Consider the following 22,187-nt stretch of genomic DNA (forward strand, 5'->3'; position numbering starts at 1 on the left):
GCAACATCTGCCATTTCACAGACCTGGAAGGCAAGATTGGCTTCCGTGCTTCTCCCACCATCATCCCAGTGGGATAAACCCTTCTCCTGGGGAGCCCAGACGTCTCCATGCCTGCCTGCTGTAAATGAGGCTCTGGCGGTGGCTGGCTCTTGTGGCTGCAATGGGTGCTCTTTCCTTGGCTGTTTCCCTAGTTAAAAGGTGCTTGTCTGCAGGCTGCCTGAGTTCGTACTGCCAGGAGATTCAAACCCCTCTCCGGCTAGAGGCATCACCTGCATCTCTCTTGCCCGCTGCATCTAGAGAGCCTGCACTGGGGAAGATGCTATTGGCTCTTCCTGGCTGCCCAGTTGTACAATCATGTGTGGAGGAAGAAGCACGTACTGGGTATGACAGTGGTGAGGTCACTGCATGTCGATCGGTGCTTTGCATGCGTGGGGATTGCAGGGGCATTTGGAACACACAACTTGCAATTAGTGGGTAGCAACGGAATTGGCAGGGATGCTCTGTGAGAGTCTGCCAGTGTTGCTATTAGCTTCATCACACCAGGGTTATACTATGCAATCACTGCAAATTGCGTGCAAAGGACTCCGAAGTTTTCCAGTTTATAATCTGCTTTGTGAAGTACCCCCAGGCATCCTGCTTTAATTGTGCTATAAAGCCAAAAGACCCGACCTATTTTACTACTACTTTTAGAGCGAATCATTTGTTGTTTTCTGAGCGGCCACTGGGGGGCGCAGGAGCAGGATTTCATATGTTTAAAGAACAAATTAAACAAATGCTTACATCTGCGTAAGTTTTAAAGATAAAAATGTCAAAATTGGCACAGTAATAGATATTAAGGATAGCTTTAAGCATACCAAATTTGAATCGGATTGGGTCATCCGTTGATTTTTTATGATTTTTTTACATTTCCCCCCTTAAACCCTTTTCCTGGTATGCAACGGGTCTTAGGAACGATGCCGCCCGGGGTGTGATTTAGCTAACAACAACAACAACGATGACAGCTAAACGCTGTAGGGGATAATTCGAGGGAAACAGGTATGTGGGATGAAGCTCTATGTCTCTGCAACTGCTGGGCTTTTGTCCTGTGAGACATTATGCCAAGGTGTGCAAGTGGGGGATTTTGGTGCTTTGGTTTCCTCTAACGTACATCACAAATGTATGTCTCTTCCTGATGTTTGGGAAGCGCTGTGCTTCCCCAGGCCTAACAGCGCTCTGATCACAGAGTCTTGCAGAAAATATTGCCCCTTCAGGGCACTGCGCTGGTGGATGTTCTGACTGACTGCAGCCATACGGATGGGTCATTTCAGGCCCGGGACTTAATGGTTTAGTTGTGAAGCACCACGAGCATCACTTATTTCCCCCTTCCCCGACATTCCATGCTTTGCAAGTGCTTCTTCATGCCTGATGAGTCAGAACAAAACAACAATGAAATTCTCTGCGCATGTGCAGTTTCGTATTTTAAACTCACTTAAAATATGGCACCATTATGAGTACAAGAATCATATGATGTTTGCCAGCCTGGAAGCTGATCTGCCAGCCGCTGCTTTCCGGGTGGTTATTTGGAGGCCCCCAGGCTGCCAGCCCCTAGACTTCAGGTGTGGGGCCAGCCCTAGCTGACCCAATGATGAGCGGATCCACCCTCTGCATGCAGCATCCTGCCCGCTGCGTACTTCAAAGGCTTATTTGTCAAGGGCCCACCCTTGCCTTTTCTAAAAGGAAGCTGACATGAGCCCACATTGAATAGATTTGCACAGAAAAAGTGGCGATAGCAGTCAAAAGCCTAACCGAGGCCTGTATTGCTTTGCTATCACTCAGCGTTAGTAAAACCCTTTTTAGTTGAAGGAAAAATCACCTGGAAACTTGTAAGGCTAAGTCTGGACAATATGTAAGCAAGATTGCACATGGCTAAACCACATTTCTTTGAGCCCCTTCCTCCCCTGTCCCAGGGCCAAGCCCAGCTTCCATCTTTCATCAGCCTGACCTTATTTCTCCAAACACAGATCCAGCTTTCAAAGTCACAAGCACCGTTTTCCCATCAGGTCCTCCAAGCACTTGGACCTGCCCAACTTGAATGATGTACATCTCTCGGCCGATTTCCCCCTGAAGCAAAAATGATAAAAAGTAAAATGAGAAGAAGTTTACTTTCGTTAAAATGTGTTCGTATCAGAACAATACAAAGAGGTTTCCAAAGAGGAGATTGGTCTGAAAGCCTTCTTCTCTTGAACCTCTTAAGCATCTCACAACTTTCTCGTCTATTTGAAGATGTACCCTGCAGCTGCAACGTGTTTATACCCTTAACGGCAGCTTAAAAAATATTTTAAATAATAAAATAATAACCGTGCACATTTCAACCAACGTATGTCAATCTATTGGTAGGCTGCATGTGTGGAAGCGTTTGTAGCAGAGACCTTAATAGAAGAAAAATTACAGAAAGTCTCGTGGCACCTTAAAGATTAGCAAAAGCTTTTGTGGACTTCAGCCCCTTCATCAGATGCACGGAGTATTATGGAGAGTTTCAGGTTTTTGTACAGTATATGTGGAGGTTGTGGTGGAGAAAGAATTGTAAACAGTGAGATCAGAAGGAAATTAAATGCAGGAAGTACTGACCATGACAATCACATGATTAAGCACCAGTCCACAGTGCAGCTTTGCTGACAACACTAACACCTTGGCATTAAGTAAGTCAATTAACACACGTAGTATGATCAAAACCCTTTATCCCGATTGAAGCCTCTGATAATAGAATTAAACCTGTTCATGCTTTCTAACTCAGCTAATCTCCTGTTGAAGTTTCTTTAAGGTCAATGATATTCTTTTATGATAGTTTTATGTTTTAAGCCTTATGTTTTAAGATTTAGGTATTTTATTGCTTGTTTTTAATCTGTGCTTATTGTGTTTGAAATAGACAAAATTTGTCTCGACCTGACTTGGTCAACGAAAAGAGGCTAGATCTATACTACTATTTTATAGCAGTATTGAAGTGCACTGGTAACTGTTTGGGCACATTCCACATGCCGCTTTCATAGTGTTATTTCTTGCTTTGTATTCCACAGTCTCCAAAATACTGCAACAAATGTCACTGTGTGTTCTACGAGGTATAAATGCGCAAGAAGGACGTAGCGTTGCCACAGTGGGATCGTAATGATTTGACACAAGGTGTAGATCAGGCTACTGTGTCCTGGGAGGCTGAAGCGTTCCCGGACTGGTTTCTGAATATTGCTATTTCTGATGTCAGATTTCTGTCCATTTATCCTTTGCCACAGAGACTGGCATGTTTGCTCTATGTAGAATGGAGAAGGGCATTGATGGTAGAAGGTGGCATTTATTCAGTGAGAACCAGTGTGACATAGAGGTTAGCGTGTTGGAGTGGCATTTGGGGGACCCAGGTTCTAGTCCCCACTGAGCCATGGAAGCTCACCGGGTGACTTTGTGCCAGCAACTCACTCTCAGCCTAACCAACCCCACAGGGTTGTTTTGATGATAAAAAGGAGAGGAGGAGGAGGATCATGTGTGCTACCTTGGGCTCCTTTGAGAAAAGGGGTGGTATAAATGTAACAAAACAAATCTATCACATTGGACGATGAGCAAGTGAGTGAGTTCCTAATGTTGTGGGTGACACAATGAAGTCCTGCAAGACGTTTCCCAAGTAGCGGACATGTGGGTTAGTTGAGAGATCTGGACCCTACGTTCTTCAGCCTACTGTTGCTTCACCACTCCTTTTATTTTTATTTTGCTTGAAATAACTTTTTTTATAAGAGAGAGGGGATCCGCACGTTGCTCCCAGAGCGCTTCTATACGACCCCAGAGCACCCCAAAAACGATAGTCTGACTTCCCTGTAAAAGAAACGAGGAAGAGCCGTCCATGCCAACGCCGACGAGGAGGAGGAGGAGAGCTCTCCGCCAGTGAGGAGAGCTCAGCAAAAGAAGGCGGGGTGAAGAGCGGAAGAAGCTTCTTTTGCCGAGCTCTCCTCGCCGGCGGAGAGCTCTCCTCCTCCTCCTCCTCCTCGTCGGCGTCGGCATGGACGGCTCTTCCTTGTTTCTTTTACAGGGAAGTCAGACTATCATTTTCGGGGTGCTCTGGGGTCGCATAGAAGCGCTCTGGGAGCGACGTGCGGATCCCCCCCAGAACCAGTGTGGTGTAGTGGCTAAAGTATTGGACTGGGAATCGGGAGATCTGGGTTCTAGTCCCCACTCAGCCATGGAAACCCTCTGGGTGACTTTGGGCCAGTCACTCACTCTTAGTCCAACCCACCTCACAGAGTTGTTGTTGTGAGGATAAAGTGGAGAGGAGGAGGATTATGTAATCCACCTTGGGTTCCTTGGAGGAAAAAAGGCAGGATATAAATGCAATAATTAAATAAAGAAATAAATAAAGTGATCTCTGTCATTCAGGAGGTTCAATTGTGGGGTGATATCAGAAGAAGGCAAGGATGGACACCAGCCGAGGGCCGGGCCCCCACAAGAGCCCCGTGGAGTCGCTCCTCTTTAGCTCATTGCGACCTCTTGTTCATCTGCTTCTCACAATGGTGGTGGTAAGGAGGGGAGGACAGATGCCATAGCCTTCATGTTCTCTGCCTGTCAATCAAGCACGTGGCAGCAAAGAGGAGGAGGAGCTGGTGGCAGTGGCGGTGAGAAGGTAGACCCTTGAAGGAGGGGAGACCATGGAGGCTGCCTTCTCCAAGGCCCTCCAAGACCTAGAGCCGACACAGCAGAACCCAAACTGCTTTGCCTACCCTCCCCCCACCACACGCCCACCCACAGCTGCTTACTGTACAATGATGAGCATAAACAGTGAAATCAAGCCCAGAAATCTCCCACAACCACTTGTGGCCCCACCCAAACATCACTGGAATTGGGGGTAGGGGGGCACCCACCAGGGTTCGTGAACCTCTCCCCTCCCCTTCCAATCCAGCAGAGCGCTGCTTGGACACTGCTGGTTACCTTTTTGCACACGTAGTCATTGGGTAAATAAACGACGGATCTGAGCCTCTTCAACATGTCAAAAATCATTTGCCGGTCACAACCCTGAATCAAAAGAAAGGAGGAATCATGCAGGTTGTGCCAGCGTGTCAGGGTTTGGGGAAGTCGCGCTGTGACGAAGCGGGCAGTACCTGGAAGAGCGGCACCTTGCTAACGATGTCATAGTTCACATCAACAGCAATGTCCAATTTCATCTTGTCAGGCAACTGCATCAGCAGCTCCGATTCATCTGTGGCAAAGGAGATACAATGAAGAGTTTTGTCCAAGTGTTGGCAGCCCTCAGCCTAATTTCACAAAATCCTAGAGGAATTTTGTGAAAGAGGAGGGGCCATTGAGGCCATCAAGTCCAGCCCCCTGCTCAGTGCAGGAATCCACCTGAAAGCATCCCTGACAGAGGGCTGCCCAGTTTCCCCTTGGCTATCTCCGGCCCACCACCAACCTGGGGGCTGTCTCTACACATACCCAAAGCGCCATGGTGGCTCTGCGCCAGTTATAAGACGCAGCCTCCTACGATCCCAAAAAATTATCTGTCATCCCCCAGCCGCACCTCAGCAGCTGCTATTTGTTTTTTTGGTTTTTTTAATTTACAACTAATTGCAAAAATGCACATCGATGCTCGGGATAGCTGTCCAGATGATGGAGTTCTCGGAGGATCTGACACCATGCTGGGTCCATGCCAGCAGGGTGGGAGGAACAGCACAGGCTAATTTTGCCTCCCCATCATCCAAAATGGCTTTTTACTTTAGACAAGCCTCGGAGTCCATTGTCGTACTGTTAGAGCAGTACGACAATGGAACCAGTTACCTAGGGAGGTTGTGGGCTCTCCCACACTAGAGGCCTTCAAGAGGCAGCTGGACAACCATCGGTCAGGGATGCTTTAGGGTGGATCCCTGCATTGAGCAGGGGGTTGGACTCGATGGCCTTGTAGGCCCCTTCCAACTCAACTACTCTATGATTCTATGATTCTATAACCCTTCCTTCCCGGTGGGGATGGGAGCTGAGATGTGGTTGGATCTAGCGGATCCACAGCTTCTCCCCACCTGACCCCACCTGCCACCAGCATGCCCCCACCTCTCTCTCTCTCTCTCTCTCTCCTTCTTCCCCTTCCCAAGGTTGGAGCTCCAACCACAGAGGAGCAGGAGCCGCCATGAAGCAGCTGCCTACGCCCTCGGGTGTGGAGGAGTGAAGCATCCGATGGCCCCTCAGACGTTGCCTAGAGGCAGCAGGAGAAGGAGCACTCCCCTAATGCCACTGCGACTTCGAAACAAAGCAGCACGGAACAACCAGAGGAAAAGCTAATCAAGCTAATAGTCAAAGCGGTTGGTTAGTCTTACCCAGCATGCCTTGGGAGTGCCATGTGTATTCATACCACGTTTTGACTCTATTCTGAACAGAATGGGGGATTTTGTAGAGAGCCATATATTTGATGGTGTTGTCCATGCAGCTCCGGTAGTACGTCTGTGCAGCTGTAGCAGCACCCACAAGATCTCTCATCTGTATGTGGTTAAAACATCATAATAATCAGGAAACTTGTGTTCAGTACTACCTACAGCTGTGAGCTATCTAACAGGATGAATGAAGCTGCTTCATTCAACAAATGGCCAGGGCCAGCCTCAAGGGTTGGGCACCTCCTGAGGGCCCACGCCTCAGTAGGGGTCCACGGACAAGGTCCCCCAGACTCGCTCCTCCTCCTCAGCACAGCAACCTGCTTGTTCGCCAGCCTCCTGCTCCAGCCCAGACGAGGGTGGTGGATGAGGAGGAGGAGGAGGAGGAGATGCCCCGGCCTGCTTATTCCCTGCCTGTCAAGGAAGCGGGCGTCAGCAATGGAGACAAAGAGGATGAGGAGCAAGAGCTGCTGGCGGCAATGGCGGTAAGAAGAGAGGCCCATGGAGGGAGACTCCCCCAAGGGGCCTCCCAAACCTGGAGCCGGCACTGCAAATGGCCGTGCAGATCTCTTCAGGGCTGAAATAATAAAACCCAACAGCCCTGACCCGGCTGAGACATGCCACCTTCTTGAGATTATGGGTGGGTTGTTGTTCGTAAACTGAACATGATGGCTGAATGGTGGATATTCAGTTTGTAGGGGTGAGAGCCTAGAAAAGCCCAGGTGTTGATCTCCCCACCCCCCTTAATTGGCTGGGAAATTCTCGGTTTTCACCAAACATAAACCAGGAATTTCTAAGAGTCTATTTAAATTCTCTATTATTTGTTCTACTATATTTTAATGCCACTTAACATTTTTCATAATTGTAAACACAGTCACAAACATGCCATAAAAAGAGTATTTTAATGGTTTTAGCCGTTTGATTTTCTTAACATTTGCTTCTTCACATGCAGAAACGAGAACATTATTTTGCACCATAACTTTGGTTTAAGTGTAAGATTATTGAAGATAGAAATAGCTTTACTTTTAACAATATTAAATAATAATATTGAAACTTTCATAAAAATTACAGTGTAGCAACAAAAAAGCAGCAGTTTTTGGAACTCATAGTGAGACTAGGGGAGAGGCATTAATTGTTTTCTTACCTGACCTATCATAACTGAGAAAGCAAAGACGCCTGTGAAGTAATTGAGTAGCTGAAAGATGATCTCAAAGAGGGTGTGCGGATCAGGCAGTCCTCCAATTGTTATTAAAGTCTTGACAGCCCAGTAATAACAGCGGATATAACTTTAAAAATACAAAGATATGAGAGGCCCACAATAAGATGCCCAGGCATTTATCTAACCCTATGTTTATCCTACGACAATGGATCATGCCAATGCAAAAAGTAAATACAGAGTAAGTACCTGTTTCCTTCCCCATCGTAGACCCATGGGGTAGAGCCCAGCCCCTGGGAGGAAGATGCCCAGTAATACAAACAGGAGTTCACATGTAAGCTGAAGAGCAGGTAGGCTGTGATCCTTATCACTCTACGAAGAGGGTGAAGGAAGACGACAGTGTTAAGGAAGTGCGTTCTTCTAAAATTGTTCATGGCTGGCTTGCAACCAGTGGAAAGAAATCATGATCGGTTCATTGTACTTACAGATGTTATTATTGATTACAAATGGAAACAGAGTAGCTTATACAGCAGATATGGGAGAATGTGTGCCTTCTCCTGGCCCTCAAGAGAACTTGAGGAGCTTCATCAGATGCAACCTCAGAGGGCAAGAAGGGAGAGGGGTCAGTGATGGCAGCTGGAGAGGCTCAATGCCAACAGTAAAGACCCTGAGCTTAATGGCGGCCACCATTAATGCAGCGGGGGAGAAGGACAAAGGGCATGCGCAGGTCAGGGCGACAGTGAGTTCCGCCGGGACCTGCGCCCCCTTTGTCCTTTGCCAGCATTGGGGCAAAAATCCACCAGACAGATCCGGTTGGGCCCATGAAGTCCGGTTGCAGGGCCGTCAGCTGCCCTCACAGGCCCTGGGTGGATTTTCACCCCGTTGCTATTTGAGACCAAGCCACCACCAAAATGCTTTCCATTGTAACAGGGACAGCTCACAGGAACAATATTGTTGCTGGGAAAATCCATTTCTCTGCTACCGCTGTGAAGCTTACAGCTAAATTCAGAGGAAACAAGGGAGCCTGAGAGGTGGGCAGATGACATCAGGGTCCCTGCTAATCAGAACACCCTGTGTTTCTTCAGCCCTGGCTCCACTGCGCCACTGCCCACCCCTGTCTCTCTCACACGCCGCCCTGCAACTCAAAGACCCCAAACTAAGACATCTGGACTTCACAGGTGTGTGTGTGTGTGTGTGGTGCCATGTTCCTCCCCTGATCCCAATGGAAACTCCTCCAATGGCCTCAAGGTCAAAGGGGAAAGGAGACTAGCTCACCACAAACACAACGTGGGGGCTGAACAAGGAGCCCCTGAGGAGGCCTGGCACCTTTCCAGTTCATTGCTGGACAAAAGACCCACTGAAGAAAGTGAAGGAAAACAAGAACACCTCCCCCTCCTGTCCCTGTGTTATCTCCCTTCTGTGTGTTTCTTACAGCAGCAGCAGCAGCAGCAGCCCACAGCACTTATAAGTTCAAAAAAAGAAACCCATATTCACTACATGCTGCTGCCTTATTTAATTTTCCCTTCCTCAATACCATATGCTTGAGTTTGCTCTGGAACCAGCAAAAACATCCCACAACGTTAACAATGTTAATAATGTGCAAGTACAGCTTGGCAGAAGAGAGGTTAGCAGATAATAATCTACAAGTAAGTTTAGAAATATACTAGGGGATCCATCACACCTACTTTTTTTTCCCCTGGTATGCCGCCACGATTTCCACCTCCATTTCATTAGCGCGTCAAGCTAATGGTCCTTTTCACATGTGTTTGTGGTATCACCACTGTAGCAGTGAAATCTCCTTTTGCTTGTTTGCTCTCCCACTCCACCCCGCCCCTTCTCCTTCTCCCTCCAGTTCATTGGTTCTTGGTTTTTCTGGGTAATGAGAGTGGGGTTGGAGCAGCAAAAGTCCATTCAACTGAGTCAGCCCAAGCCCGTTCGTTCGACATGGTGTGCTGGAGGAGAACCATCCCGCCCTCCTCTTTCATCAGCAAGACCTCCCTTCAAAGCACACGCCCCCAACAACGGACATAGCGCAAGGTTGGCAATACACAGGGGCGGAAGGGCACTTTAATTCCACATGGAGGAAATAAACTCGACTTTACCCGCTCTAGAAAAACACAGAAAATGGAGGGGAAGAGGCAGGGTGACTGTAGGACAGGCATGACGTCATGTGAGTACCGCGCTGCAAAATGGCAAACCAGGCATGACAAGAGTGTGATAAAACACTAGTGTGATGGAGCCCTAGAAAGAGGTGACCCTGGAGGGAACAGGATTAATGACACAATTCCATGCATGTTTTCTTAGAAGGAAGTTCCACAAGTTCAAACCACCCAGAGAGCGTTGGCTATGGGGCGGTATATAAATGCAATAAATAAATAAATACTTATTCCGTGGGGAATAGGATATGAATTATAGTTGAAAAAGATCAGAGGGGTTGGGGGCTGAACAAGATTAGACAGATTGATTGACTGATTAAACCATCTTTCATGATTAACGGCAGATATCAACGAATTCCATTAGCACAGCAAATTTGCATTTGTGGAGGTTCCATGTTGGAAGCACTTCTACAACAGCTTTCCGCAACCTGATGCATTCTACATGTTTTGGACTACAACTCCCATATTTCTCCAGCCAGAGCTGGATGTGTCAAACATATCTGGAGGGCACCAGGTTGGGGAAAACTATACTACAGCATAATTTGTTTTGCTTTTTATATTCTGAACCCTATTCTAAATGTCATAGTGCCATTTTAGCCCACTTGTAGTCAAGTTATGTTTTAGGAAAGATAAATTATCTACTGTCTGAAATAGATGCTTTAGGGTCCCTCTAAAATTCAAGCAAATACTATTTCAGATTTAGCAGTTAATTGTCATAATGATATTTTAATCTAATGAACCTATTGACATATTTGATTATTATGCTGCTTATTGTTTTAAGTTTCAATCTTTAGTTTTTTAATGCTGATGAGATTGAATTTCTGGAAATTTGTATCCTCCAAATATGTATTTTGTTTCTTGGAAAGTTGCAATGGGCATTCGTCAAAAGCAATAAAAGCTTACTGACCAGCTATATAAAAGCATCAAACTGAAATCATGTTACTCCTTAAAAATCAAATATAAAATAATTAATAGCACACGAAATAATAAAAGATGGAATGAAATAAGAATCTCTTTAAAAGGTCTCTGAAATCAGTAATGATGCGACCACGTGTATCCCCTGAGAAAGGGGTCCCTCCAAAAAGCGGTACCCGTTAGTCTAACATCTCTTATCAACAGGCCAGACACACAGGCAGATCTCAAAGCCCAGGCAGGCTCATATGGGTGTGAATGGTCCTTCAGATAATCTAGTTGCAAAAGGCTTAGGGCTTTAACGGACAAAAGCAGCAGTTAAAATTGGGCCCAGAAACAAACAGGCAGCCACTATAACTGATAAAGAACTAGTGTAATATATTCTGACCAGGAGCATTCTTGCTGCTTGAAGTTGCCGAAATCTTTAGAGGTAGAACACGTTACAGTAACCCAACATGAGGATTCAGGGCTCCGGAGGGTTTCCATCAACTTTGGATTTGTTATCACAGTGGACTCTAGTCCACAAATATCTATAACACAATGCATTTGTTAGTATTTGAGGTGCCACAAGACTCCATTGTATTTGGTGCAACCGATGGCTACGTTGTGTTTTGTGACTCCTGGAAACGAAATGGGCATCAATTTGATTGTGTAAATCAGGGGAATTAGGGGCTGATCTCAGTTTTAGAGAAGCTCCTGGGTGGTGGGCGGAGGGGTCAAAAGGATCAACATGCCAAAATACCAGCCTGATTTAGCTTAACGCTCTTATCACCAGTAAGTATGCCTCAGGAGAGGCATTTCAGCCACTTAGAATGGGGTGGGAAGGATGCAAACCATGGAAACCACCAAAACGCTGGCATTGGGGTGAAGGGAAGAGAGTTCGGGTGAGGGGGGAACCCAGAGAGCCGGTCCTGAGCCCCAGGTGCACTGACTGGGCCCTTGGGGCTGAGGTTCAGACCCCCTGGGTGTAAATCAACATGCCACTTCTGTGCTGCTTTTGTCTTTAAAATGGGCTCAGGTTAGGGAAAATACAAAGAGAAAGCTACATGAAGAAGTAAAACATTGCATTGCTGCTAAGCTGCACCCTTTCTTATAGCAGCTGCCTTACCCCATGGAGCAGCGCCTCTCACCTGTATATGTAGGCTTTGCTCAGAATAGCTTCAAGCCGATTGTTAAACTCGAAGAAAGCCATGTACTGTGGAAGAGAATGAAAGCAAATGACAAACACTGAGAGGTTCTGAGAAGATATGTCCAGCCATTTGGGAAGGAAGGAAGAGAGAAACATTTCTCAAGACACTGATGAGCTCTTAACACTCTTCCTTAATGACCGGTACCTCTGGTAAGGGAACAGTTTTCTTCAGCAGCATGTGAATCAAATCCCTCAAACAGCTTTCCCTAACCTGGTGCCCTCCAGATGTATTGGATGGCAACCTCTGCTGGCCACACTGGCTTGGAATGATGAGGGTTGCTATCCAAGACATCCAGAGGGTACCAGGTTAGGGAAGGCTGAAAGTACTTTTACACACAGGGCTTCTCTACTTGAGTGATTTATTTGACGCTCATGATTGACCACTCATGGAAGTTTGTGGGTCCTTTACACAACATTGTCAACTTCCAGGACATCTCCCATGCTTTTCCCCGGTAATCCCACTTTTAAAAAATTGGAAATAATGCAGTATTTGAAATTATCGTAGGATGTTTCCACCACTAGTTCACACTGTTTCATTGAGCATAATAGCATTGCCGAGAGGAGAAGTTTTCGATTCCAAAATCACATGGTCACTATCTAAAAGAGCCAATAGTAAATACGGAAAGCCTCCTGACGAACAAACCCTGGTAAGAGTGTAGGTTTTCCCCCTTAATGTAGAGACACCCTTAACCTCAAAAGTAAGCTGAGCATTTGCTTTCTAGAATAAAGCCAGCAAAATGCTTTTCCTCCCCTGCTCCACTTTCCATATATGCAAAAGAACAATGAAAAGGCTTTTGGAAACAGGGCATAGGTGATTTATCCTGACTCACCTTTAAGCAGCGAGGCAGACGCAAGAGGGAATGCACTCCCACTCTGAAGTATAGGAAATCCAGTGGCAGAAGGCAGATCACGTCCAACTGTCAAGGCGTAAACAGAACACCCCCCAAAGAGGTTAAGGGCGGCATACGCCACCACTATTACTGCACATGGCACTTTTAAATAGCTTTGGGGGTGATTCCAGAGAGAAGGTTCACAGTGCTATCGGTCAAATGCCTTTGTGCAACTTTTACATCTTTCTCTCCTTACTGGATTTTTTTTTTAAACCATTCATGTAGTGAAGCCCTTGCACCTGAAAGCAGTAAGGCTCCTGCAGGGAAGCGGATACCTTGCCTATGTCTGTGAATGGAAAGCTACAAAACACCAGAGGGCTGTCTATATGCCTTTCTTGCCCCACGGTGGCTGCCTAGTGGCGCTGCGTCAGTTACACAACGCAGCCACCAACTCGCAGCCAGTGCAGGGTTGTTCCCCAAAGCTCTGCGTTTAAAAAGTCATGGGGGTGACTTCACGCCACTGGGTTGCGCCACCTCCCTCTCAAACACCGCACTTTCCCTCCCCCTGGGTGGCATCGGGTAACCCTAATGCCAAGGAGGGAGGGAAGGATTTCTGGGTGGCCATCCAGGATTCGAAGCTGTCCCCCCACCGCTTCCTGCTGGAAGGCGACCAAATGCAGGTCGCCTTCCATCAGGAACCGCCTGGCCACGTGTGTGTGTGTGTGTGAGTGTGAGCACGTAAGAGAGAGAATGCCCTGCATATACCAAGAGCAAAATCCTTTCCCAGTTTAAACATTGTTGTAAGCTTGGGAGGTTGCACCGGATGCCCTTCCAGGACTGCTTCTAATTCTGTGATTCTATGATGCTAAGACTGAGGTTTGGACAGGAGGTGACCATGTAAGCCCAGGGCCACAAGCATTTCCTTTTCTTAGGTAAACTAGAGGTGATCCGTTGCCAATGGAACTAAACAGTTGGTCAATTGCTTCTTGGAACAGAACCATCAGAGAGGGGGCAGAGCTACCACCACCACCACCACCCACAGCAACCAAGCTCGGCCTGGGTTTGAAAAAAAAACTGACTGGGACATTGTGAATTTTTCAGCCAGATGGAATTAGAGAGCAGTTTTGGACTTCGCGTGTTAAAGGCATCTTAGAGTGCCTGCTGTCTCCCTGGAAATTGGACGTGGGAGCCATGGATTTTGGACTATTTGTTGGAGCATTTAAGCTGAGCCCTCACCTATGCACAACCCATATATTTGTAAATTGACATGAATATTACAAAATGCCATAAAGCCTCCTGTGAGGTCGGGAAACAAAGCCCTATGAGGAGAGACTGAAAGAATTGGGCATGTTTAGCCTGGAGAAGAGAAGACTGAGGGGAGACATGATAGCACGCTTCAAAGACTTGAAAGGTAGTCACACAGAGGAGAGCCAGGATCTCTTCTCCATCATCCCAGAGTGCAGGTCACGGACCAATGGGGTCAAGTTACAGGAAGCCAGATTCCAGCTGGACATCAGGAAAAACATCCTGACTGTTAGAGCAGTAGGACAATGGAACCAGTGACCTAGGGAGGTCATGGGCTCTCCCACACTAGAGGCCTTCAAGAGGCAGCTGGACAGCCATCCTGTCAGGGATGCTTTCAGGTGGATTCCTGCATTGAGCAGGTGCTGGACTCAATGGCCTTATAAGCCCCTTCCAACTCTACTATTCTATGAATCTATGATTCTATGTGATCTCCTTCTAAAGGGAACCGAACCTGGGTAAATGCTGCACCCATGGAACTTCTCATCACTAAGAGAATTGGGGTGCACATAATTTGGGATGGTTTACTATCATAAAACCAACCACCAACAAAAAAAACCAACAACTAAAAGTAAAAGAATAAAAGTATCAAAATAATATAATATAAAATATTAAAAACATTTAAATTCCCAAAAAATATTGAGGAGCCAGCTGTAAAATTGCCTCCAAGTCTGAGAAGGGACAAGAGCCTCGTGTGGCGCAGAGCGGTAAAGCAGCAGTTTCTGCAGCTGAAACTCTCCCCAAGACCTGAGTTCGATCCCAGCAGAAGCTGGTTTCAGGCAGCCAGCTCGGGTCGACTCAGCCTTCCATCCTCCAGAGGTTGGTAAAATGAGTACCCAGCTAGCTGGGGGAAAGGTAATCATGGCCGGGGAAGGCAACGGCAAACCACTGTTGGCCTGCCAAGAAAACGTCAGTGAAAGCTGGCGTCTCTCCAAGAGTCAGTAATGACTCAGTGCTTGCATGAGAGATTCCTTTCCTTTCCTGAGGAGGGGCTAAGTCTGTCATGAGGGAGAGGGCGAGCCGCCATCTCCCCCAGGTCCCAGTATCCCCCTGATCTGCCTCAAGCCCCCTGTCCCCACCCCCACCCCCAGCAAAGGCAGCTCCTCCACGATGTCTGGCTGGGGGGCACTCAAAGATGCCTTCCCGAGTGGGCATGGCAGAGATGAATGTAAGCACCATTTAAGTAAAATTATGCAACTACTTCAAAGATGCAACTTTTAATTTCTGTGCTTGCTCATTTTAAAGATAAGCAAAATTAAAGAAAATGTTACAGACCTTGAAGCGACGTGACTTCAGGTAGTTCTTTCTCATGGCCTTTTTATCAGTCTAGAAGAGGAAGCAAGGACAGAAAACATATCATGGGCCACCACACAGCTAGGAAATAAGCAAAATATGAATGTGTCCGTCTTCCAAATAATTAATCTTCAGAAACTTTATGTTTCTATTTAGCAGTAAAGTTTCGAATGAATGGATATGCTGGAGATGTGATGCGTATGATACAGCACTCTGAAACAAAACACATGACCACCACCAGAGCATGCGGTTTATAATTTGTATAGATTTTATATATAACATTATGTGTGTGTGTGTGTGTGTGTGTGTGTGTGTATATATATATATATATATATATATATATATATATATAGTTTCAAATTCTTAAATCTATATACATTTATAAAATGAATATGCTACTGGTGGTCATTTGTTTTGTTTTTAAGTGAAGTTTCCAAAAATGCATGTTCCTGTATAGTTAAAAACCTGCTGTTCCATAGTTTCATATTTTTATATGGTGATATTTGTGCCTTGATTTGACAAGGATACATCTGTCTGTTATAATAAAAGAGAACATGTACCCAACTGTCCATTTGTCTGGCTTTTAGAACCATAGCTCCAAAACCATGACATTTAGACACCTGAAACATGGCAGGCGTACTAGAATCATAGAATAGTAGAGTTGGAAGGGGCCTATAAGGCCATCGAGTCCAACCTCCTGGGTTGGGACCCTCGGGGTGTACACCTCGGGGATACTTTATCTTTAAAACGCATTCATTATTTTAATTAAGTTTATTGTCTCTGTGTGGTTGAAGCCTACAGTGACAACTTCAGCCCCTGGGGGCAAACGTTCCTAGCCAGGGCATAGCTCTGCAGTGCATATGGTTCAAAGCCAGGGGTATATTAGCAGGCTGAGGGGCAGTGTTACATGCCTGCCCCCTGCCATGGGACAGCCCCTCCCCCTCAGGGGAATAAAGTGGTCAGACTCCTCCCTCAGGGGGCTGTAGTAGCGGTGCACTAAGGGGGCTTTACGTAGATGGGGCTAAGGTGGCCAGTGACACATTACCCAAAAAGAGGACTTGCATTGCCCAAAAAGACGACAAAGGAGACACGGGGTTGCATAAAAATTGCACATGCAAATTTATATGTTTAGATACAATTTTAGAAATATTTATTTATTTATTTATTTTTATGTCATTTCTATAGTGCGCCATAGTTGAAACTCTCTGGGTGGTTCACAAAAAGTAAAACACTCTACTATAGTGTTTACTATAACTTCAAAAGAAAAACAAAACACCCCACAGTATTGGGGATAATACCAGGAAACACGTGCCGGCACAGACGGTGGTCCACATGCTCTAACGGTGGACGAGGATCTTTAAGGGCTCCCAGCACTAACGTTTTACAGTTCTTTCTCATTAAACTAGATGTGGACAGGGCAGCCCTTCAACTAAGGACACCTTCAAACGTAGGACTCTCCTCTGTAAAGTAGGACATCCGGCCACCCTAGATGGGATGGGCACAACGTGTCCCACTGTGACAGCTGCATAAGCTTTCCTGAAGGTTTTGCTGCATCAAACAAAGGGTGACTCCAACCCAGGCAAAACCAGGTCCCTTCACTGGTCATGGTATAAAACTGAGGGAAACATTGGGCGCCCTCACCTTGGCTGTTCTTGCCAGACAGAAGGTGTCTGCAGCTAAGAAGGGCCCTTGAGCAGTGCTTGGTCTATGGAAAGAGAGGCTGATGGTTTGTTATCTTTAGCTGCACAGAGTTTTCTCCTCTGACCCATTTCTCAAGTGCCGCTGGACCCCAAAGTGTCAGGACGGAACATGGAGAGAACACCATCGCCACTTACTATGATATCTCCTCTTTGGACAAACTGCAGGCGGACCTGAAAAATGGTGACATCCAGAAGGTAGATGAGGTCACAGAGATAGTCCACAACCATCCAGTAGTGGACATTTGCAGGAGTTTGGTAAGGGAAAGCCCAGCGGACTGGGATGAGCCAGCAGTTCCAATTCCACGCCAGAACCACAATGAAGAGCCAGAACACGTACATCAAATCTGGGTTGGGGAGAGCCAAGAAGCAATTCAGGGGTTCTGCTCTTATCTATTCGCAAAGCTTATCCGGCTGGACCTATTTAGGAGACCTCCACAGAAGAACAGGCACGGAGCTCTGGGAGAGGAGCTTCCAAACCTAGAGATGTATACCGAGACTCACCCATCCTTCAAACTTTGCACTTTTCCAAATTTTGCAAAGGAACAAATGTGTACAAAATTGTAAACATTAGAGAAAATAATGTTCAAATATGTATTATCTTAGGAAAACTGCTTGCAAAAAATGTGTATAATAAGCAAAACACATACAAAATGCCTATATGAGAAATTTGCACAAGAATGCATATGAATTTCTATGCAAACATTTTAAAAAATCCTCATAGCTCAGAACCAAACAAACTTAAGACCAGAGAAATTCTCAAAGTCTTGAGAAAAAAGTGAACTTAAGACTGGAAAAATGAAAAATTGTGAGAAACTGAAATGGTCAGATTCATCCACCCCATCCAAGATGGCCAACGCTCAGGAATGCTGGGAGTTGAAGTCCAAAACGTATGGAGGGCCCCGGGTTGGGGAAGGCTGCTCTAGCTCATTGCATATTCCCAACAGAGCCAAATCGCCAGCCCACCCCTGACCTTTAACCTCTCTCTTACATAGCCACTCCCTCAATCCAAAGCCTTTCCCACTTACTTACCGGTCAGGGGATCAATACTGCTGGGGAAACGGCATCTTTTCACGCGGAAGAGCAACGGCCGATGCTTGAATTTGCAGCAGCACATTTCACAGTAATGCTCCTCTTCGTTTTTCTCGGCTTCTTCCCCTTTTTCCTCTGGAGCACTCTCTTTGGAAGGTGCTGTGGGAACAAATGGAATAAATGAAGCCAAGGCAAACTTCTTCACCAAGCCATTGCTTTGGCCGGGCGTGAGCACCCTTCATACCAGATGCAGGGAGGATGCAGTTATTGTAGCAGCATACATCCTGGGCCAGGCAGATTTGGCCTCTGAACATCGGGCCCAGAGGCCAAATCCAGCCCACTGGGGCCCCAACCTGGGCCTCTGGGGTTCCCCAGCGGGCCACGTTGCCTGCCCCTGACCCCGCATACCGGTCTTTGGAGGGTTTCCTGGCTTTTGTGCTGTGTTCCCCCCATTCTAAAAGGTTGGAATGCCTCTGCTAAGGCTTACATACTAGCATTAAGAGCCTGAAACTAAAATCTGTTGTTATTGGAGGGATTTTTTGGCCATAGTTCTTTTGTCTTTGGCCCCACCCACAGTGGAATGCTGCCCCTCCCCCCACAAGCTTCTCCAAAACTGAACCGGGCCGTGGGATGGAAGCTGCCCACATGAGGTCTGCTTCTGTCCACCTTGGGCCAGTGCCAGACTCTGGCATTGGCACACGCCCATCATACCCACGGTCAACTTCCACGTAAGTCCCACAGCAAACTGTGCCTTCCTGCTTTATCCATAAATGAGTAGGGAGATCATCTTGCAGTGAAGTGGCCAGGGAGGATGTCTGGAAGGCTTGTAGCCTTCTTCTGCATTTTCCAAAGAGGGGCTAGCTGACAGCATGGAGGGAGCTGGGGAAGCGCACGCTGGCCCCATCCCCGCCATGCCTGACCTCCCTGTGTTGACAGGAAAGGTTTGCAAAGGACACTGGAACTACAGCGAGCTGGACGTGGCTACAAAGCCTTATGCTAGGGGTGGGCAACTTCAGGCATTCCAGTGGCCAATTCCACAGGCTGCATTCCTGCCACTACCACTAGGAGCTCCATCAGACGAGGGTTTTATTGCACGCTTGATACTGGGCACTCACGGCTTACTGTCTCCTGCATGCCTCCAGTCCCTTCTGGCCTTCTTTGTGCCACAAAAAAAACATCCCAGTAAGTCTGGCTTATTTTTAAAGGCGGAAGTTGCCGCTATCTGCTGCTATGTACAGGAGACGCAGCGGGATCAAACCAGCCCACTGAATGGGCCACGTGCAAGTTGTTTACTTCCTCTTTCAAAAGAGGAAGTAGAATAATAGAATCATAGAATAGCAGAGTTGGAAGGGGCCTACAAGGCCATCGAGTCCAACCCCTGCTCAATGCAGGAATCCACCCTAAAGCATCCCTGACAGGTGGTTGTCCAGCTGCCTCTTGAAGGCCTCTAGTGTGGGAGAGCCCACAACCTCCCTAGGTAACTGATTCCATTGTCATACTGCTGTAACAGTCAGGAAGTTTTTCCTGATGTCCAGCTGGAATCTGGCTTCCTTTAGCTTGAGCCCGTTATTCCGTGTCCTGCACTCTGGGAGGATCGAGAAGAGATCCTGGCCCTCCTCTGTGTGACAACCTTTTAAGTATTTGAAGAGTGCTATCATGTCTCCCCTCAATCTCCTCTTCTCCAGGCTAAACACGCCCAGTTCTTTCAGTCTCTCTTTATAGGGCTTTGTTTCCAGACCCCTGATCATCCTGGTTGCCCTCCTCTGAACACGCTCCAGCTTGTCTGCGTCCTTCTTGAATTGTGGAGCCCAGAACTGGACGCAATACTCTAGATGAGACAATACTCTAAATGAGGGACAAGCACAGGGGCGGAGAAGCGACAGTAAGCACATGCAATTCCCCCCGCCCCCCCCCCCGTGTGATGAAGCTCTGAGCCACCAAATATCAGGGAGGAAAGGGGGGGAAGTTAAAAAAAAAGAGAGCTAGTAAATCTGTCAATTCTAAGCCTCAGTACCAGCTATGGAAGCTTCAATGGACAAATCTCACATGTTTTCAAGTTAAAATTATTTCTTCGAAGCCTCTGTGCATGTGTGGTGGTGGGGGAGTTTTTTTCCTAGTGGGAAAAAAAAGTCACAGCGTGGAGGGTGGCAGAGGTGCGGCGTGGGGCGTTTGCATTCCACAGGCTCTGGGTTGCACCCTTCTGCGATTAGGAGCCCTAATGAGCCAGGGTTGTATAAGCGTTCAGCCGAACATGTTCCAGCTGCCCTTGCACACCGTCCCTCATCAAGACAGGGAGGCGGGGCAGGGGCAGAGCTTGCAATCAGCCCCTCTTCAACCAAGGCCAGAAGAAGGCTGCTGTGCCCATGGTCTTCTCAACTGGACATTTCAATGGTCAACAAGGCTTTTGACCCAGCAGCCCTCAGGGTCAGTGGGAATAAAACTGACTCGCAGGTGGACCGTTGCAAAACTTATTCATTTATTTATTTATTTATTGCGTTTTTATACCGCCCAGTAGCCAAAGCTCCCTGGGAGGTTCTCGAAGAAGCTCCCTGGGCAGTTCACAAAAGTTACATTACGCCATCGTAACAAACTGGTAGAGAAGGTGACCTCCGGCAAAGAGCCCACTTGCTGTCACCACAGCTCTTATTTTGGCCTCAGTTAACATGGCTTCGAAACCTCAGTGCTGCAGGCCCAACCCTGCTGCCACGGAGAGTGAGGTGGCTGGTTTTCAGTGTCGTGAAACAGTTATTTATTTATTATGAATGAACAGACCTGGCTTTGCTTGGGTTGGAATAGCCCTTAGTTGGATACAACGAAGCCCTCAAGCAAACTTTTGCAGTTCTCAGATTTGGACATTCTCAACGTCATCAGACCAGGGGGAAATCGCGTTTCCTTACCGTCGCTTTCCCCCCACTTCTGTCCCACGATACTTCCGCTTTCTTCACACAGGGGGAGAAAGAGGAAGTAAACAATGACCACATGGCCTATTCAGTGGGCGTTTTTTTCGTGCCACTTTTCCTGCACACAGCAGGAAACGGCGACACATTTAACTTCCCCTCACAAAAAACGAATTTACCAGGGTGTTATCTGTGGCAGAAAGAAGATCAGAAGGAGTGGGAGACACGCGGGAGGCAGAAAGTGTCATCAGAAGGACCCACAAAAAACCATGAGTGGGCAGTAACGAGTGTGCTCATCGCATCCACCCTGCTTGAGTGATGCCATGCCCACTGGGACCCCAAGGCATGGGCCCTGTCACGATGTGCCCAACTAGCCCCCCCCCTCACCCCCCAGGAGTGGCTCTATCCCAGGGCTGCCCTTGGCTTCAAACTGCATTGACTTCAAAGCTATGCACTGATTAGGGAAGTCCCCCACCTACTGCCTGAAAATGGTACTGCATAAAATTAAACTAATTAATGAGTTTGAAAAACTAAACCATCCCACTGCGAACACCCCAGGTTCCTCCGTGTGCATGCCAAGTTTCAGGTGACTAGGTTTCGTTTTCTTGGTGCTATTATTATTATTATTATTATTTATTTATTTATTTATATAGCACCATCAATGTACATGGTGCTGTACAGAGTAAATGGAGCTGACGGACAAATGGACTGACAGACAGACGGAATGATGCACAGCCATACTTTTCTTTTATTAGTATAGATTATTGTTGCATCTTTACTGTCAGGAAGGGGAGAGGTGGTTGTGTGATTTTCCGCCTCAATGGCCAAAATAACTTGGTAGCACCTTGATTGAGGGCGGGGTCGGTGGGTGGGTTACGGCTCCGTCCCATGCCAGAAAATCCCCTCGGTTGGGTCTGGGTGATGAGATGAGCAATTAGCAACCCTTGAAAGGTAACTCATCAGAAAGAAGGAAAGCAAGAAAGGAGCAAAAGGAGGATCAAAACAATTCACCCGCGTGCCACCCATGAAGCGCCAGAGCCCGCGAGGCGGCCGCTAAGCACTACGCCCACTTACACGGCACGGGGGTTTCCTCATCAGAGGAGGCGTCAGGGTCAATCAGCTTCTCTTTCACTTTCTCCGTCCGATCCTTAAAGAGCCGCACCAGTTCTTGTAGGCGGTCGTTGATAACCGCGCTACTCTGGCTTGTGGCTGAGCTGCTGCGTTCTGGCAAACTGCAGAGAAACCAGCCTGGATGTTCATGCAAGGAAAGCTTCTCCCTGACCAACTTTTGATTCACACCTGACACATTTGGGAATTTGAGAAACTGCTGTGGGCGCCACCACAAAATGGCTCCCACG

General features: G+C 47.2%; 1 protein-coding gene across 1 annotated transcript in view; it reads right to left on the reverse strand.

The window, feature by feature from the left end:
- CNGB1 (cyclic nucleotide gated channel subunit beta 1) overlaps window positions 1-22,187 on the reverse strand; it is a 35,875-nt gene that overhangs the window by 6,139 nt on the left and 7,549 nt on the right. The window contains exons 4-15 of the mRNA XM_063140866.1: window positions 21,904-22,061; window positions 17,933-18,091; window positions 17,039-17,247; window positions 15,186-15,236; window positions 12,609-12,695; window positions 11,720-11,784; window positions 7,771-7,893; window positions 7,510-7,651; window positions 6,315-6,474; window positions 5,112-5,209; window positions 4,942-5,025; window positions 1,982-2,100 (exon numbers count right to left, since the gene is read on the reverse strand). Of these exons, the coding sequence (XP_062996936.1) occupies window positions 1,982-2,100; window positions 4,942-5,025; window positions 5,112-5,209; window positions 6,315-6,474; window positions 7,510-7,651; window positions 7,771-7,893; window positions 11,720-11,784; window positions 12,609-12,695; window positions 15,186-15,236; window positions 17,039-17,247; window positions 17,933-18,091; window positions 21,904-22,061 (1,455 nt within the window). The remainder of the gene's footprint in view (window positions 1-1,981; window positions 2,101-4,941; window positions 5,026-5,111; window positions 5,210-6,314; window positions 6,475-7,509; window positions 7,652-7,770; window positions 7,894-11,719; window positions 11,785-12,608; window positions 12,696-15,185; window positions 15,237-17,038; window positions 17,248-17,932; window positions 18,092-21,903; window positions 22,062-22,187) is intronic.

This window comes from Elgaria multicarinata, chromosome 14 (genome assembly GCF_023053635.1).
Source record: "Elgaria multicarinata webbii isolate HBS135686 ecotype San Diego chromosome 14, rElgMul1.1.pri, whole genome shotgun sequence".
Lineage (NCBI taxonomy): Eukaryota > Metazoa > Chordata > Lepidosauria > Squamata > Anguidae > Elgaria > Elgaria multicarinata.